This window comes from Aegilops tauschii, chromosome 5, assembly GCF_002575655.3.
Source record: "Aegilops tauschii subsp. strangulata cultivar AL8/78 chromosome 5, Aet v6.0, whole genome shotgun sequence".
In the NCBI taxonomy this organism is placed as follows: domain Eukaryota; kingdom Viridiplantae; phylum Streptophyta; class Magnoliopsida; order Poales; family Poaceae; genus Aegilops; species Aegilops tauschii.
Genome location: NC_053039.3, coordinates 55480388 through 55499028, shown reverse-complemented (window position 1 = coordinate 55499028; position 18641 = coordinate 55480388). Strand labels below are relative to the sequence as shown.

Genomic DNA, 18641 nt, shown 5'->3' with positions numbered 1-18641 from the left:
TCGAGACCTGGAGACTTTGTTGGACTTTTTGTTTTCTTAATAAGATGGCCGTATGCATCTTTTTAATGCAAAGGCAGGTGGATAACCTCCTTTTCAAAAAAAAAATCAAAATCAAAGCGACATCGTTACTCTGGACAACGCTTTACAAAGAACATAGTCAGGTCCATGCTGCCACAGCAAATAGCCAAAGCAACAGCACGACGGCCAGGACACACCTCTCCGGCTCCCAAGGCATTGCTTCAAAAGCCCGACCACGACTGTGTTGGCCCACTGGGCCAGCTCAAGAGTGCACCACTGATTCCGCGTAGAAAACTAAGAATCCCAGCCAGATTAGTTACATCAAAACCTATCTTATATACCTACTCCCTCCGTTTCGATTTACTCGTCGTGGTTTTAGTTCAAATTTGAACTAAAACCACGACGAGTAAATCAGAACGGAGGGAGTACATGTTTCTTATAGTTGCCCTCGCTTCTCGGCCGCATTTGCTTATTGTGTCAATGGGTGCAACGGATTATCTAGTTCTCATTATAAGCTAGTCTGTACGCACTCCTCACCAACAGGTTACCTTCTCATAGTGCAAAGTAATAAGAACCCCATACCAAGTTGGTACCTATTGTAACAGAGAGATAGCATCTATTTTATTGCTATCACAACTAGCATGTTGCATATATCAATCTAATAATATAATTGTATGAAAATATGCCAATGAACTTTTTGTACAACAAGCTACAAAGTGTTCGGAAAAGGTCGTACAAGAGATCAAGGATGCTTTTGCTGAAAATAACAACTTCCACTTTTTGGTGCACTATCGAAATGCTGACGAGAAGGTACGACTGAACCTCAAGTTTCATTATTCTTGTGTCCTTGCTATTTCAGAAACTTTGCATGATATTTTACATGTCTTTGTTGTCTGCAGGACCGGAAACTAGTTATTACATTGTGTAACACCTTGACCGGACACGTCGACTTGCATGGTTTGCCTTAGTCTTCGTTATCACGTGATATACAAGATAACAGGAACACGGAACATACGTGCTGCGTGTATATTATTCTCCCGTGTCAGCTGCAAGCGGCCGAATATCTACAAAGCCCTCCCGTGAGCTACACCCAGACAGCACCTGCATTACGAAGCAGTGGGACAAGCTTGCCGCTGAGGTGAAGGGACATGACCTTGTCGGTGCATCCGGCGAGCCTGCCGCCGATGAACACCGCCGGCACGGCAGGGTTCCGGCCAATGAGTCTCACCAGTGCCTTCTCCATCTCCTTCCCCCTAGGGTCCTCGTCCAGTTCCACCATCATCGGGTTCGCCCCGAGATCCCGGAGGAGGCTCGTCACGGTGTGGCACATGCAGCAGGAGCTCATACCGAAGATCACCACCGCCCGCTGCCCCGCTAGCCTCGTCACCTGCTCCATCAAGCTTAGTGCTAGTGCTAGTACGATCGCTTCTAGCTAGCTCTTGTATATGAGGCTTTGAGCTGTGCTGACTTGCTTAGGGCTGGACATAGGGGAGCCTTGCATATATAGCCATGGAAATGTGCACCGGCAGGATGAGCTTCGAGCAATTTGACCGGAAAAAAGGTGATACGGGAGGGTTCGGATAAATCCTTTACCTCCTTTAATTTGTGCGGCTCCACGTATGGCATGGGGCTAGTGTGGAGCATCGAATATTTGGATTGCAATATGGCGGTGCGGCGACCTGATACCAAAGGGGGAATGTATTGCTGATAAGGCCCGTAGCTCTGACTTTTTGTAAGTTCTCTTCTATCCTATTCGACAAGTCAGATGAGAGAGACTCGGAGAGAGATGCTGGTGATGATATCCATATGTTCTTGTGTATTCTGGCGTAACTAACCAGGGTGGAGCTAAAGGTCCATCCATTTTGTGCACAATTGTTTTCTTATATGAATCTAAAAAATCAAATTATATGAATCTCTATTTTTGCAGTTCAACAATATATTTGGACTGTAATATGTAAAAAACTGATTTTTTGCAACATAAATACTTGAAGTGATATAGTTTGGCACAGCCAATTCACCCATCAATTTATATAAATACTCGAAAAAACATCATCATTTAAATTTATGCCACCAAAAAAAGTTTTCTCCACATTGCACTTCTAATGTTTCATTGACGTGCAAAGTTCCAGATTTATATATTATTTTATTAGCGAATGACAAAAATAGAAGTTTATGTGAAGTTAGAATACTAAGCTAGCGTAGATCTTAGATTTTGATGCTCCCGGATTTAGCTATCAGACATAATGGAGGGCTGTACCTGCACCCGATTTAGAAAGTCCACCCTCTTAGAGCAACTCTCACAGACTCGTCATATCGCCCTAATCTCCATAGTAATTGTTGTTATAGTGATATTGGCTGAAAGACTACTCTAGTAGAGTTGCCATCCTGCTCTTGATCGCCATAGTCCGAGCCTTCATATTTGAGGTTGGTTGAGGCGATATAGCGCGCACTGCATCCACCCAAATATTGGTGCGACGGACATTTTGAGACGTGCACTCCCTTTCGCCGCTGCCCACAACCCTGCGTCACCTTCGTTTGGTGCCACGCCCAAAGCCCAGACCATTGTGATTTGGACCGCTTACCAGGGTGTGTATAAAACACAGTGTGTTTTACACCATAACTCAAGTACTCAATAAATGAAAGGGAGTTAGGCAATAACCTTCCTATGTCAGAAGGACTGTTTTTCATACCTCTCATGCTTCACCACAGCTCCGCAACTTCTTCCCGCCATTCATCCGCGCCACCTCTTTCGCCGCGCGACCTCAAGGTGTTCAACGACTTGAGAGCGGAGGTAAAAAATTCGCAATCTTTTCTTGAAGATTTAGTTTGGCGGATCATAGATTAGTGCATATGACAAAGGATTCACGTTAGGTGTAGATGGATCTAATGGTGGAGCTAATGTTTTGATGATTCATCATCGGATTTGAGCTATGAGTCTGATAGTGAAATCGTGATGCCGAAGAAGATGAGGTCATATCAAAGGTTGTTTAATGGACATCGTCAACCACAATGAAGAGGAAGCGTCTGGTATTTTAGGTTGGTCGTGCGACATTTTGCCAGAACATAATCCAAGGCGGCGAGGGACTCATGCTCGACAATTCCGTGTCGGGTCGTACCTTCCCACCTTACGTGTTTTGGTGACGCTTCCACATGATCAAATGGTTGTTCCGTCAAATTTCCAATGACATGGAAGCCAATGAACCTTTCTTCCAACAACGAAGAAATGCCAGTCTCTGGGTTTCCCCCTTTACAAAGGTGACCGCGGCAGTTTAAATGATTGCATCCGGCTCTCCTGCAGATTCATGGGATGACACTCTCTGATGGCTGAATATACAATCATCAAGTTCACGAAAGTGTACGGTGAAACCGTGGTGCTTGTTTATGGAGAGCAGTATCTATGAGCACCCAATGTCGAGGACACGGCTAGGCTTGTAGCGTTGCATGAATAAAATGGTTTGTCTCTGATGCTATGGAGTATTGATTGCATGCACTAGAAGTGGAGGAATTTTCCTACAGCTTGGCACGGCCAATTCACCATTCATTGCAACGATCCAACCATAATTATTGAAGTCGTTGCCTTCGAAGATCTGTGGATCTATCATTGCTACTTTGGGTTGCCTGGATCCCACGAAGACATCAATGTATTGCAGAGATCTCATATGTTTGCAAGGCTAGCTAGTAGTATTTCTCCACCCTGCAAATTCATGGTAAATGGCCATCACCAGGAGCAAGGCTACTATCTAGCTGATGGCATCCATCATGGCCAACATTTGTGAAGACAATTTCTAATCCTGAGAGCAGGAAACATAAGCATTTTCCGAGTCGCAAGAAGGTCAGAGGAACACATCGATAGGGCACTTTGGAGTGCTGCAAGCAAGTTTTGCAATTGTCCAGGGGACCTGCTCATTTCTGGAGTAAGGAGTCTTGGAAAATATCCTGACATGGTGTGTGATCTACACAACATGGTCATAGAGGATGATAGGAATATGCCAAGCCCCATTGACTATGAAGATATTTGCACAATCGTCGAGCCTCGTAGGCACACATGCAACATTCAAGCAGTTATTGAGGCGCACCGAAAGGTTGAAGATGAGGCCTCCCATGATCAGCTGAAGGACGATCTCATTGAGCATCATTGACAGCTGCTAGCTAGGAGATAGCCTATTTAAAATTCTTTACAATTAATTTTATTTAGGTGAACAATTTACTTGATTGGATTACTTGTTGTATTTGAATTATTTGTTTTTAGTTTTCTAACAATATTTTTTTAAGTTATGGAATCGTTTGATCTAAATGGTTGTACTAGTGTAGAAAGAACAAAACATGAAAAATTATTAAGGCCACATTATGCCGTCATTGTGTTTCTGCACGATATTCATAGCCTCCAAAGCTGGGCCTCATAAGATATCTGTCAAAGGAAAGAAAGAAATTGCGAGGAGAGTAGTGAGTTGCATGTGCTATCCATCCATTCTATTTTCTAGGCGGGGTAGTAACTTGCATGATAATTAAGATAATTCATACCTTTAAATAAATCACACATTATACATGTGAACAACTCGAGACTAGACATTTAGTATAAAACAATTATTGGTTACATTTGAAAATAGTTTAGATCTTAGTTTCCATCATATTAAATCACCAGGAATATGTGTTAAATGTTATCAGAAACTAATTGAAATATAACTAAAAAAATCTGGTATAGCACACATGCATATGGTATTCATGTGTTTTAGATTCCATCTCGTCTTTTTGCGTTTACTGCATGACCCTCTAGGTCTCGTAGGATATAATGTTTTCAGGGAAAGCAAGGGAGTGTGAGGAGAGTAGTAAGTTGCTTGTAGTATCCATTCATGCATTTTATTTTTCCTTTTGATAATTTAGATATTTAGGAAATAACATATTTTCATTAAATAAACATTTGAATTCCTAATTCCTAAACATTTAGATCAAAACACTTGGTTGGATTTAAAAATAGTTCAGATTTTGGTTTCAACCATATTGAGTCTATTGAAATATGTGTTAACTGTTATAATGAAATCGAGTGGAATAATTGAAACATATATTAAATGTTTTCCGAAGTTAATTGAAATAAAAATAAAATTTAAACAAAATTTCACGATTCTAAATAACATTTCAGAAACTTGTTTCACATATTTCACTTTCTTTCACATAATAAACAATTTCAAAGCCATTACACACAATTTCGGAAATTTCATACAACTTTTATAATATAGTTTGTATTTATTTCACAAATCACAATAACATATCACTTACAGTTCAGAAAAACTTTCCAACTATAATTCATAAGAATTTTGCATACATTTGAGACAACTTTCAGTAATTTTTTCACTCTTTTTAAATACATTATACTTAGATTCAGATTTTTCAAATATCATTCATAAATACTGAAACATATTTCAATGATTTATTTATATTTCATTCAACTTTTTGAAATATTCAACATTTGGAATTTCAAAACAAATTTACCAAATAAATATTGAAACATATTTCAATACATTTTCATAAATTTCTTTTGTTAAGTGAGAATTTAATTAATTTCAGAATTTCCACAAAATTTCAGAAACATTGCACATGATTTCAATACCATATACACATTGTGAGCTTTATTTCCTAAGATTCACAAATCCTATATACCCAAATAGTTGATCACCATTACTTCTATTTTCTCTTAGCATGCACAAATGCCATGTCACCACACATGCCAACTACTTTATTTCTCTCAACATGCATAACCCCACTTTTCTTAACATCCACACCCCCCCCCCCCCCAACATGCCACCTCATCAAATCCACTATTTGTATTTCTCACAACATGCATGAGAAATGCTACTTATAATCTTTTAAGTAATTCAACTACATAATAGGCAAATACAAAAAAAAAATCAGATGTATATTCGCTTTACATTCTCATATTCAAATTCCAGAAAATGAGCTTTCATCAAATTATAATGCAAGAAATTACCGCAACAATGCCTAGTCCTGGTGACAATCAAAACTTTAGTTGCACGAATTTCACTTTCTTTTCATATATATGACACCAAATTCAGTAACACATTATCAGCTTTTGAAAGTAATTGACAAAAAGCAAGTAACATTTTTTCACTTTTCAATGACAATTTAGAAGTATAACTTTCAAGTTTTCGGGGTATATGTGAGCCAGGGGCGAGAAATGAAGGAGGTGCCCAGGGGCCCAACATGCCCAGGCGGCACATAGAACCTAGGGCGCGGGGAACGGCGCTTGGACCATATGGTCCTTGCAGCTCCACTTTTTGGCGCTGGTCCCTCTTTTGATGAAAAAAATACTCCATGAATTGTTTTCTTATTTTTACGACTTTCAAAAAGTACATGCTTTTCCTATAACCAAAGGCACGTAAAACATCAACTCTCACTTTGGCACTCTTTTTGCATGTTAGTCTAAATAAATGATAAAGCATTGCATATTTAATACGACTGCAACATGAAACCTCAAATAAAATAGATACATTTAGGATGTATCAGCATACACCATTTTGTCTTCATTTTCAATATGAAAATTTAGTAGATTGATATCTTTCGAAAAAAAATCCATTTTTCAACTTTTTATATATTTAAATTCTTGACGACAAGAAACTAGAACAAGACCAGTCTTGGAGGCGTTTCAATCTACTTTGAATTTCATTGTTCTAAACATATTTCAATTCTCACTCAAACATTACCGAGATTTGTAAAATAAAAATAGTCAATGTGTGAAATCTTACCAAAATTATACAATCTGATTCTTAAGTTGTTTGAAAATTTTAAAATTGTTCTGAAAGTGTGCGGAATATTCTTAAGAAATTTATTGGTGTATTTTGAACTGATTGAAAATGTATGAAATAATTTAGTGTTTCTGAGTTACCTATATATGTATAAAATAACTGAAATGTGTGTGTCGAATATTTTTTAAATTGGTTGTTGAAAGTTTGCATTCTTAAAAAAAAATCCAAATACAATTCATCAATCTTCACATCTCAATTATTCAAAAAAAAGTACCATGATTTATGTGTGTAATTATTTTACAAAGATTTTATAAGTTGGGAGACGTTCCCGGGGCTTCCAAATACACTAGTCAATATGTGATGTAAATGTGTCCGTTATTTAGGTCTAAAACCCACTTTTCACCTCCAAGATTCCAAATGAAGAAATGCAAACCCGAAAAGGTTCCTTCTAATTCTCCAACTATGATGGGCAAGAGGATTGATACCGAGAAATATTTCTTCATTTACTTCATGAGGTGAAGTAAGAATCATACATGGACATGTACTCATAGTGGCTTCCATACCTGTCTCTGGTAGAACTAATAAAATACAAACCTATGACTCACGACAATTTATTCCAGGGAATCCCCAGCCTTCGTATCAAGGAGTGATGCGAGAGGTCCAATTGTATCAATAGCAAAAGAATTACCGTTGCGTTCACTAAACAAAATGATGAACTCATGCTGGTGATTCCTATATGCTCTATTGGTTTTGAACTATTTTCTGTAGTTGACATGAGCTTTACTGCCATGTTCAAGCTAAAAGATATGAAAGCAAGTCAAGCTTATATGCCATTAAAATTGTGCCATATTCTGCATGGATTGACATGCGCACAATACGATGGTTCTAGGAAGACCGCACAAGATGTGAAACATCATACTATTTTCTTGCAAACAAAACCTGATGTTTGTGCATATAGCAACATGTTAGATTAGACCAGTATGTCCCCTCTAATAATGCATCGTCATGTCTTGCCTTCTCTACTTGTCACTACTTACCAACCATTAGTCGTCGCGCCTAATGATTTACTATGGGGCTTGATGTTTTATTATTTCTCTAGTTTTTAGTTTGATGCATGATATATCATGCCATCCAAAACAATTAGGAAAAGTTAACTCCTTAAACTAATGTCCTCAGATGTGATGGTACTTAGATGTATTGCAAACATTTTTTTGGCTAAATCTTGCTTTTGTGTTACCTTAATTACAGATGGTCAAACTAATTAAGAGTTAACTGAGATGGAAATAAGATTCATCATAACGTAAACTCTTCGGGCTCGTAGACAACATACTTCAACTCACATGACTAAATTGTCCACAAGTTCCTCCCTTCCTCCTCTTCTAGGAAGGGGATTCAGAGGGAGTCTGCAGTTCATGGCTAAGTTATTGCAAACATATTATCTAAACTAAAACTACTTTTTCATACTCTGTTAGCTAGTGCCATCACACCATAACCCATAGGAAACTTCTAGTGTTACTGCATTGGATCAATTATATATTACACCTTATTTTCGGTAGTATGATGCACCGTAAAAATTCTCTATGTTTAGAGTACTTCCAAGGCAGAGGTGTGGTGGCAAGGAACTTGGGCTAATCAACCCTTAGCTCTCCCCTCTGGGATACTTAATCCTTTAAAGCACTAGTGGAAAAAGTGCTAGCCACAACTTACGTTGGTGGCGCGCCATTTACAACCAACGCCACCACTATTTTTTTCGAATAGTGGTGGCGTTGACTTATTTGGTACGACATTAATATGGGCATAGTGGTGGCGTTAGAAAACAAGGTAGCGTCAGAAGTATATGGGATCAACAATTTGTACCAGACGTAATATAGTGTTGTCGTGAAATAGCATGGAACTCCAGTACTATTATATTTACTTGTGGCGTGCTGTTGGTTTCGACGCCTGTATTGTTATTTTGTCAATGCCAACATTCTTATATTATTATTATTTTGGTATATTATTTTTTATAGTATATTATAGTTTACTTTTATTACTTTTTTATTATTTTAAACAGAAATAATGACATTTTTTAAAATATGTACTTTGAGACTTTAAATTACTTTTTCCCTTTTTAGTTTAAGACTTGAAATATATAGTTTTGAGCCTTCAAATATGTAGTTTGACACTTCCAAATTTTTAAATTTTTAGTTTTTATGTGGTGATCTTTTTTATAGTATATTATAGTTTACTTTTATTAAATTTCAATTATTTTAAATATAAATAATGACATTTTTTAAAATATGTACTTTGAGACTTAAATTACTTTTTTTAGTTTAAGACTTGAAATATATAGTTTTGAGCCTGCAGATATGTAGTTTGACACTTCTAAATTATTTTCTTTTTAGTTTTTTATGTGGTGATCATTTTTATAGTATATTATAGTTTACTTTTATTAAATTTCTATTATTTTAAAATGGTAATAATGACATTTTTTAAAATATGTACTTTGAGACTTTAAATTTACTTTTTCCCTTTTTAGTTAAAGACTTGAAATATATAGTTTTGAGCCTTCAAATATGCAGTTTGACACTTCCAAAAAATTTCATTTTTAGTTTTTGTGTGGTGATCCTTTTTGTAGTATATTATAGTTTACTTTTATTAAATTTCTATTATTTTAAATATAAATAATGACATTTCGTAAATAATGACCTTTTTTCTTATTGGGCTAGCCCAAATAGGATTAGGATGCCGTGGCGGTCAAAACCAACGGGGGCAACGGCCCCCTCGACCCATGTACTCCCTCTCTCTGCCCTGCTCTGTTTCTGTTCCCCTTTCTCTCCCTCTCTCTCACAGCCCGTGGTCGCCGCTTCGATTCCGGCCGATTCCAGCGATTGTTGTCGTTCTCCGGTCCTGAGGTACACATCTGAGCCTCCCACTCTTATCTGGTCCATTTGGAATTTTTTTAATTAGAGGTGTGTTTCGCATTCCCTATGCTAGGGTTTCAGCGACGGCAGCAGGCGACGGCGACAGCAGCAGGCAACGACGACAGCGACGGAGTAGACTGTAGGTCACTGCCACTGTCAATCAAATTAAGGTATTTGAGTTGCTAGCTGTAGAAATTGGAACTGCAATCTGTCAATCAAATTAAGGTGTTTGAGTTGCTGTTGTTGTTGTCAATTGGAAATTGGAAGTGCAATCTGTCAATTTTTAAGTCATCATCTTTGGAAGCATCTAAATTCTGAAACAAAGTGTTTGAGTTGCTGTTGTAATCCATAACAAAGTGTTTGAGTTGTTGTTGTGTACTACTTTTGCACAATCTCACATATATCACTAGCTTCTCATTGAATCTTCGGTTTAATTCAAATAGTTGAGTGTCCAATGTGGCAATATGTGGGAAATATAGGGTCTATTTGGTTGGAGACTGGTGTGGCCAAGCCAAAGTGTGGCCAACCACACAAGTATGGCAAGCCACAAGAGTGTGGCTGAGAAATTGGATGCCAAACTTTGGCAAAAGTTGCAAAAAAATTGTCTCTATGACAAGTGGACCATATATAGGGGCAATAAAGTGTGGCAAGCCAAAAGTATGGCAAATACCAAACACATACCAACTAAACCGTGGCTGCCAAATTTTGGCTTGGCAAACTGTGGCTGGGAACCAAACAACCCCATAGTCTTCAAAGAAAATTTCCACTTAATGCTCCTAGTTAGGTGTGGCAAAATAGTTGAGTGTCCAAAGAAAATTCCACTCGAAAGTAATGCTCCAAGTTAGGTGTGGCAAAATAGTGTGGCAAATATAGTCACAATCCAAACAAGGCCTTAGGGGTTGTTGGGTTCCAAGCCACAACTTGCCACATTTGTCACAACTCAACTTAGGCAAGTTTGACCAAGTTAGGTGTGTGTTTGGTTCTTGCCCACATGTTATAGATACAAACTGGCATATATATACTACACCTCATCCATATAATTGTGTGAAGATATCGATAGTGCTATATTGTTGTTGTCCAAAGCTAGTTATGCACATGCTATGATATATTGTTGCTGTTTTACCCTTGATGAAATCTGCTAAGTCTGGAACTGGCAGAATTAAAACTTGCCATGTAGCATACTCCATCCTCCACATGATGATATATTGTTGTTGTTTTACCCTTGATGAATATAACAGTGTCTTTGCTAATGTAGTATACTCCATGATGTTATGAACAGATTTGCATTGTATACTTTGACATGTGTGTTTGGTTCTGGTCATAATAATTAACCTATACTTGTTACTATTTTGAAGTTCCAGCCATGACTAGCTGGAACAGCCACTACCAATCCTCGTGCAACTTCACGGCCTATGAAGTTGACAAAGGCGAAACGAGCACCAACCAGGTAAGATTACAAAAACATCCATGAGCATTGCAAACACATGCATATATACATATATCATCTAACCATTCTTTATTGATGATTTCAAATATTTGACTTGACAGGCGTATGTACGAGACCCATCTCCAGAACCGGTCCAGCAGCAGCTATTGGTATGTGAAGTGGACATGCTCAGCCGTGAGCTTGTCACGTCAAAGGAGAGTACAATGAAGGCACTTAAGGAGTTGAATGACTCCCTGAAGAAAGAGAATGATGAGATGATAGACAATAACTCCGTTCTCTGCGATAAGAAATTGAAGCTCATCGACCAGAAGCAGCTTTGGTCACCGAGATCGAGTCTATGAAGAAGGAGATACGGCTCCTGAAGGCCGAGAGGGAGGAGCCGAAGACCCGCAAAGTCTATTTCAGAAAGGAGGGACAGAGCAACAGGAACAAGTTGCGTGAGATGAGGATCATTCTTCATCGTAACTAGTTAGCGCATGGATAACAAGTTGCGTGAGATGGATGACGATACGTTTGCTTGTAGAGCTAGCTACCGGATAACTTTTGCTTGTAGGTAGTAGCAAACTAGTTACTGGAAACTGTACTAATATCTTGGTATATTTTGTGGATTTGAGACTTACCACTAGAAGTTTAAATGGTTGCACATATACTAATCACTGGGTATATTTTTATTGCTGAAAAATACAAATTGCTGGCGTTGCCTCAAAATAAATGCCATAGATAACAATATATTGCTGGCGTTAGCCAGGTGGCATGCCATCAGTACTAAAATACTGCTGACGTGTCTGCCAACGCCACCACTAAACTGTTTTCACTAGCGCCATATTGGTGGCGTTGGGTCTCTACACCAGCAAGGCACTTTTTGCCATGCCATAGCTAGGGTTTTTTTCCACTAGTGAAGCATTTCTCTAAATATCGTGCCCAGAAATAGCATGCAAGCAGAGTCATTGGTTTTCTCATGAACTTCATCGATTCTCTTATTTCAGTTACGAGGGAAGAGGACACCACTGTATTCCATTTATTAAACAACCAAATGCTTACACTGTCACCATATTACTATATCAATCCAACAAACAACATATATTGTCACGATTCAAAAGGAAATGATCATTTATTCTTTATACTATTTATAGGTGTAAACACTACAACATATTAGTAGTGGTTATTCTCCCAGAACTGAGATTGGAGCCAATCAATCAGTTTCTTTTCCACCTGAAACGCCGTGGCCAAAACATCATCCGAAATGGGTGGGTTTGATCCAAAGACTGCATTGGCAATAGAAATAACTCCTGGGTTTTGGCTGCTGAGTGACGACAACGCAGCTGCTGGCTTGTCATGCGCTAGATTCATTTGGAAGTGGATCATTGCCTTCGGGAACACAAATACGTCACCCTTCTTGACCACCCTGGAGAAGAGCCTATTTGGGTTGGATGTGACAAATCCAAGGTAGAGAGTTCCCTCAAGCACAGTAAGGAGCTCAGTGGCACGGGGATGTATATGCGGGGTGTTCACGCCCAATGGTCCATAGTCGATGCGTGCCAGCGAGATACCAAGGGTGTTGAGGCCAGGAAAGTTGATGACGTTAATGTTGGTGACGTTGGACCCAACCTTGCTGTTCTTAGTATCCCTAGGTTGGTCAAGCATGGCTGGATTGAAGAAATCTTCCGGGTTGACGGCCATTGGGTCCTTGCAAGGAAATCCATTTACTCGCACTGCATGCATGGAGGAAGTAACACTAAGTTTACCCGCAAAAAAAAAAAGTAACACTGTGCTTACAAGGTAGCATGCGTTTTGAGTAGTAGGAATTTATAATACTTTGTTTTGGTATCAACATATAGCATGCAAAACTCATACAATAACTCAGGTGTGACCACAGATATGCTACGAGAACATTACAGCATCACTGGTATTAATGCACACATACATACACATAATACATATACATACCAGGTGACTTCATGTCGGCGACGCAGAAGTCTTGCAGAGGGCTAGGATCATAGGCAGTGGCCTGCCATGAGACCAGCGCAAGAAGCACGGCGAGGAGAAACAAGGAGGGAGAGGAGGCCATTGTGAGATGCTTTGTCCATGGAGGCGTGGGTAGTTGTTCTTATATAGTCGGAGTTGGCTTTGGTTCAAGGTGGCGCAAGCAAATAGTGTCGTGACATGATGGAACTTCTGCATGAATTTGAGCAAACAGGACAAGTCAAGTACGAGAGGATATGATCAACCGGATTGAAATAGTCACCGCTAGGTGCTACAACCTGATTGGTTGTTCAACATCTCCTGTTTTCTTTATATACGTATGGATGTATCTGCTCCACCAAGTATGTGCATGCGCATACATATTTTGCACGACTGAGCACACAACTTGGTCGACAATCCTGCTGGTTTTCTTCCTCCGTTCTCCGGGCGGTGCCATCTAGCCCGGCTATCCGGGCGGTGCTATCTAGCCCATGCTCATCGTAGAGACCGGAGATATGCATGGGCAATTCAACCGAGTAGCATTTGCATGCTTGTAAGAATGGTGGATAACGAAAATGACGTGTAAACAGAAGTCATCATCATATCTTTATCTAATACGTCATACTACCTACTCCTAAAACTAAACAACATAAAAGGCAATTGCATGCTTGTAAAAATGGTACGTTCTCCAAGTATTACTACGTTAGCTCATGTATATAAACCCTTTTTGTCAGTATTTGGTTTCAGAGTTACAATGGAATTATGGATCATGTTCTCCACAATAAAAAGTCCTCACCAAAAAAGGAATAAAGAATCGTGATTTTGTTTGTCACAGCCGCCTATGATCTGCGGACGGTACTCTCTCCATTTCTTTATACCCCGTGTGTAAAATTTGGTCAAAGTCAATCTACACAAAGTTTGACCAAATTTATATCAAAAAATATGAACATCTACAATACTAAAACTATATAGTATGAAAATACATTTCATGATGCATTTGATAATATTGATTTTATATTGTAAATATTGATATTTTTTAATATAAAGTTAGTCAAACTTTACAAAGCTTGACTTTGATCAAACTTTATATGCAGACTAAAAAGAAACGGAGGGAGTACTGAGTATTTTATGAATTATGATAGTATGCAATAACATTAAGGTTGCACTAGACAATTTTGTTGAGTATGCACTTACGACTGCAATCGTACGTGAATTTGAGAACAGGTAATTAATGATGACCGGTTCAACGATGGAAAAGTCAGCGGTCGTGACAAACATGAGATTATTATAAGTTTGGTCGGTGACATGTTTCATATCTCTATGCAGCTACGTGTACTGTTTTTTTATTTTAAATATCAGCTACGTGTGCTGTTATTGGGGCTATACGAGGATTCAATATTGTCAAGAAGAAAGTTCCAATGTACGGACAGATCCTAGGCTTATCCCTTTTCCAAAAATTGTATAGTCAAATCATATGCCGTAACTGAAAAACGATGTACGGACAAAGTAGCGTGTTTGGCGCAAGGAAGGCTAGCTAGTGTTGGACACGAGGAGGGATGATGGGTTCGGATGTCATCTTCTTCTTGCGACAAAAGATAACCCATTTAGTACAAATTTTCATATTTTTAACTTAATTTAAGAAAATTGCTGTCAGTTTTTTACTTCTTTTAGTCCTCCTTTGGTTAGAGCATCTCTAGCAGACCCCATATAAATGGCCAAACCCGCAAAATAACTGCTTTTTACAGTTTCAGTCGAAAAAACGGGTCCGAACAGACCCCTTAAAATCGTCCGACCCTTAAAACTTTTTAAGAGGCCCTGTGAACGCGAAGCCGAAACCCTCATATCTACAGTTTTGAAGGCAATTTTGTCAGGGCCCTGTATACCGGTCAACGTTGGCGGTTGAGGAATCTCTGCTCCCGCCAACGCCATGAAGCTCGCCCGTCTGCTCGACCGCCTAGCCGCCGCGCCCATCCGCCGCCCGCCCGCCGTGCCTGTCCGCGCTAGCTAGCTGTAAATCGATGCGAGCAAGCTAGCTAGCTAGCCCAGGCCGTGTCTCTCGCTGCGGCGAGGAGCTAGCTAGCTCGCCCCTGGATGCATTCGAGCTGAGCTAGCTAGCTAGCTCGCTCCTGGATGGATTCGAGCTGAGCTAGCTAGCTAGCTCTCGATCGATTCCAGCCCCGACGGAGGCAATTGGCCGCTTCGTGCGCTTCGTATTTGGTCGTCTGCGGCTTCGTTTTTGACCGCTTCGTGTGCTATCTATCGGTTTCGCAGGAGCAAGCTAACTAACCATGGACATGGACGAGAGAAAGAAGAAAACGTGGGAAAGAATATAAGCGAATATTCCGTTTTACAGTTTAAGTTTGAGGGGTCTGTTCTGCTGCAGCTAAAACCAACCCGTAAAAGAGCATATTCCATGAATATCCTTTTATACGGGTCCGTTTTGCGGGGTCTGCCTCTGCTGCCGACCTGCAAAACTGTTTTTCCGCGAACTGCAAACGCGTTTTGCTGGTTGGCGGGATGCGGGGTCTGCTAGAGATGCTCTTAATAGGGTAGGAATTATACAAATAGGTAAATTGTAGGAAGTGAGATGACATGCATCTAAATTCTTATAGAGAAATACATGTCGTTTGATGCATAGGATAGGAATTTTTTCCATTGATCTAGACTATCTTTTTCTTTGTAATATGAAGGATTTGTTCCTCCTATATAGGAATTAGAATCAATTCTAACAAACCAAAGGGTTCCATAAAAGTTTTTCCTTTGAAAATCTTATCCCATGAAATTCCTACAAGATTCCTACAAACCACAAGAGGCATAGCCCTCCTCTGGTTTATAGGATAGGAATATCATAGGAATAGAAAAATCATAGGATGTCAGATGACATCCATCTAAATTTCTATAGAGAAAGACCTGTCATTTGATGAATAGGATAGGAATTTTTATCAAATCTGAGGCCCGCATTTCAATTACTCCGGCCATTTTTTTTTGTTCGATTCACTCTGATTTTTAACCTGCTGGAGGTGCCACAGGTGGCTCGATACGCAACGCCTCGTATACACGGCCAACTTCACTAGCGGCATCTCGGCGAGCGCCTACATCATCACCTCGTTGCAGTTGGCACACACAGTAGCGAGTACCTATCTCGTGAGGCGGCCATGCAGCCGAGAATTGCACTCAACCGTTCTTTCTCATAACTTGAAAATATGTACAGTGTAGAATAGGAAAGAAGGCAGATTTGATGAGTTGTAGAGGTGGAGCTATGATTTGGCGCCGCCGATCTTCCTCGCTGCTACTCAATTTCATTTGCCGGTGCGGCACTGCTTGTGGCCACCATGGTGTTGCACGCTCATGTGCAGGGGATACCGACGCACGCCTCCCTCCCCTCGTTGTTGATGCTGCGCAGCGCCGCGCTCTTCTCCGGAGAGTGTATTTTCTACTCCCGGAGAGTGGATTTACTGTTCACCGGGGTGCACCGTCGGGAGCTGCCCCCTCGCCTTTTGCATGCGTTCCAGCAGGTGAAGCCGGTGGCCCGTATCAGTCGTTTAGCTTTCTTCTCTTCTGCAAGTTATCTATAGATGTACCGGTACACTCCGTTTATGGCTGTCTCTACAACGTGTGGACAATCAAAATCTGTTTATGATGGTGTGTACATATTGGAGGCCACAGCGAGGGATACTTTTACCCGACATGGATGGCAGCAATGATCTTTGGATTGGCCCTCCTACATCTTAGGCATTATACAGTCTCCACATGACTACTTGTATTCCGCCTTCTCTATTTTTTTAAAACTTTGATTTGGTTATGGCTGTGTGCATCTCAATTATGCAGAGATCAGGTGTAATGCTTAAATCATTTAAGTAATAAAGCGCCTTTATCGAAAAATTTAGCTTCTGCAATGGTAGCTTGAACGCTGTTCGGCTCCGCCCAGTGTTGCCATCTCGGCCATGTTCACTGCCGGCATGGTGTTGCTGCCACCCTCAAGTGTTGCCATCGCTGACCATGTTTATTGCCCGCGTGCTGATGCTGCCACCCTCAACTTGCTTTCATGTTTCAAAATAAGCTTTTCCGTGCATTTCTTGATGCAAAATCCGTAATCACAATACGAGTAGGCATCTCTCTCTCTGAACATATATTGATGGCTCTAGTAGAGTTTTAAGCATTTGGAGATGATGCAATATTTAAAAATTATGCCCGACACTACAGGAAAAGATTTACATGCTTAGTACCAGAAATACTCGGCGAAAGCCCAAAAAGACACGGCAAAAGGATATGCCGAGTGGTACAATCGGCATCCCACAGAAGACTTATACCATATAAGGATTCGGTGCAACATCAATAATGGATTAGTACCGCGCCGACATGAAGGGCAAGTTCGATAAGCAAAATCACAAATCCTGGGCAGACTCACCACTGTCCAGGTTGAATATCCACTATAAAGCCGGGACACATATGCGTGCTATGAGATAACACTACTAGGGAAAACCCTAATAGTAGCGCGGGTTTTGAGGCTATCAGCAGCGCGGGCAGCCATGCTACTAATAAGGCGCTACAGCTAACTGTTAGTAGTAGCGCGGTCTGTATCCGCGCTACTACTATTGACTATATCAGCATCGCTTTTCCGGAACGCGCTACTATTAGTTAGCTGTAGCGATTTCCTGGACCTGCGCTACTGCTATATCTTTCATCATTTCCACCCCGTTTCAGCTTCAATAAACTGCAATATCCAGATACTAGGTACTACTAGATATCAATTTCATAAAGCATTATAGGTACTAGGTAGTATTCCCTCGGTTCCAAATTACTCGTCGTGGTTTTAGTTCAAATTTGAACTGAAACCATGACGAGTAATTTGAAACGGAGGGAGTACTAGATAACAATTTCATATATACTCAACATGCATCCTCAAGCAGTACTAGGTGATATCGACGACGATCATCATATGTAGTTCTAGATGATATCGACGACGATCATCATATGTAGTTCTACATGATATCGACGACAATCATCATATGTAGTTCTAGATGATATAGCCACACACACATATGTAGTTCTAGATGATATCGACGATGATCATCATCCTCAAGCCTGGGCGGTGGGTGTTCCTGATAGTAATTAGGATGGCCTGTCCAAGACGAAGATTCTTGCCAATGAGGAATCTCTTCCACCCAACCGAGTTTAAGTGTGTGCAGCCGTATGTGTCCATGCGGTAAGTACAAGTGGTGACGGAGCCCCTTGCGGTAAGGCGTAGTCCAGCTGAGCCTTCTTCATCAGGCTCGATACCACAACTCACAGATAGGTTCTTTGGCAATTTCTGAATAAGAAAAACATATCAATTAATAAATAGCCTCGCACATACTGTTGCAAATATATTTCTATTAAGTCTAGATTTCTACACTATCAAAAGACACAGTACTACGCATTTGTACTAATTAATCATGAATTCTACTAATAAGCATGTGATCAGACTCTACACTAAAGCATATCATCGACTAGATTCCACAAAGCATATCATTGGACTCTACACTAAGCATATCATCGGATAATTTGCATTTC

General features: G+C 40.0%; 2 protein-coding genes across 2 annotated transcripts; both read right to left on the bottom strand.

Annotated features, from left to right (window-relative positions):
- Positions 1-1102: 1102 nt before the first annotated feature.
- On the bottom strand, positions 1103-1414 carry LOC109787555 (glutaredoxin-C1-like). The gene has a single exon (XM_020346103.4). The coding sequence runs from the start codon at positions 1412-1414 to the stop codon at positions 1103-1105; it is 312 nt and encodes a 103-aa protein (XP_020201692.1).
- A 10706-nt stretch (positions 1415-12120) lies between these two features.
- On the bottom strand, positions 12121-13318 carry LOC109787567 (germin-like protein 8-4). The gene is made up of 2 exons (XM_020346108.3): positions 13074-13318; positions 12121-12838 (listed from the first exon to the last, which is right to left on the bottom strand). Exons 1-2 carry the CDS (start codon positions 13192-13194, stop codon positions 12279-12281), a joined length of 681 nt encoding a protein of 226 aa, XP_020201697.1. The 5' UTR covers positions 13195-13318; the 3' UTR covers positions 12121-12278.
- Between the last annotated feature and the right edge of the window lie 5323 nt (positions 13319-18641).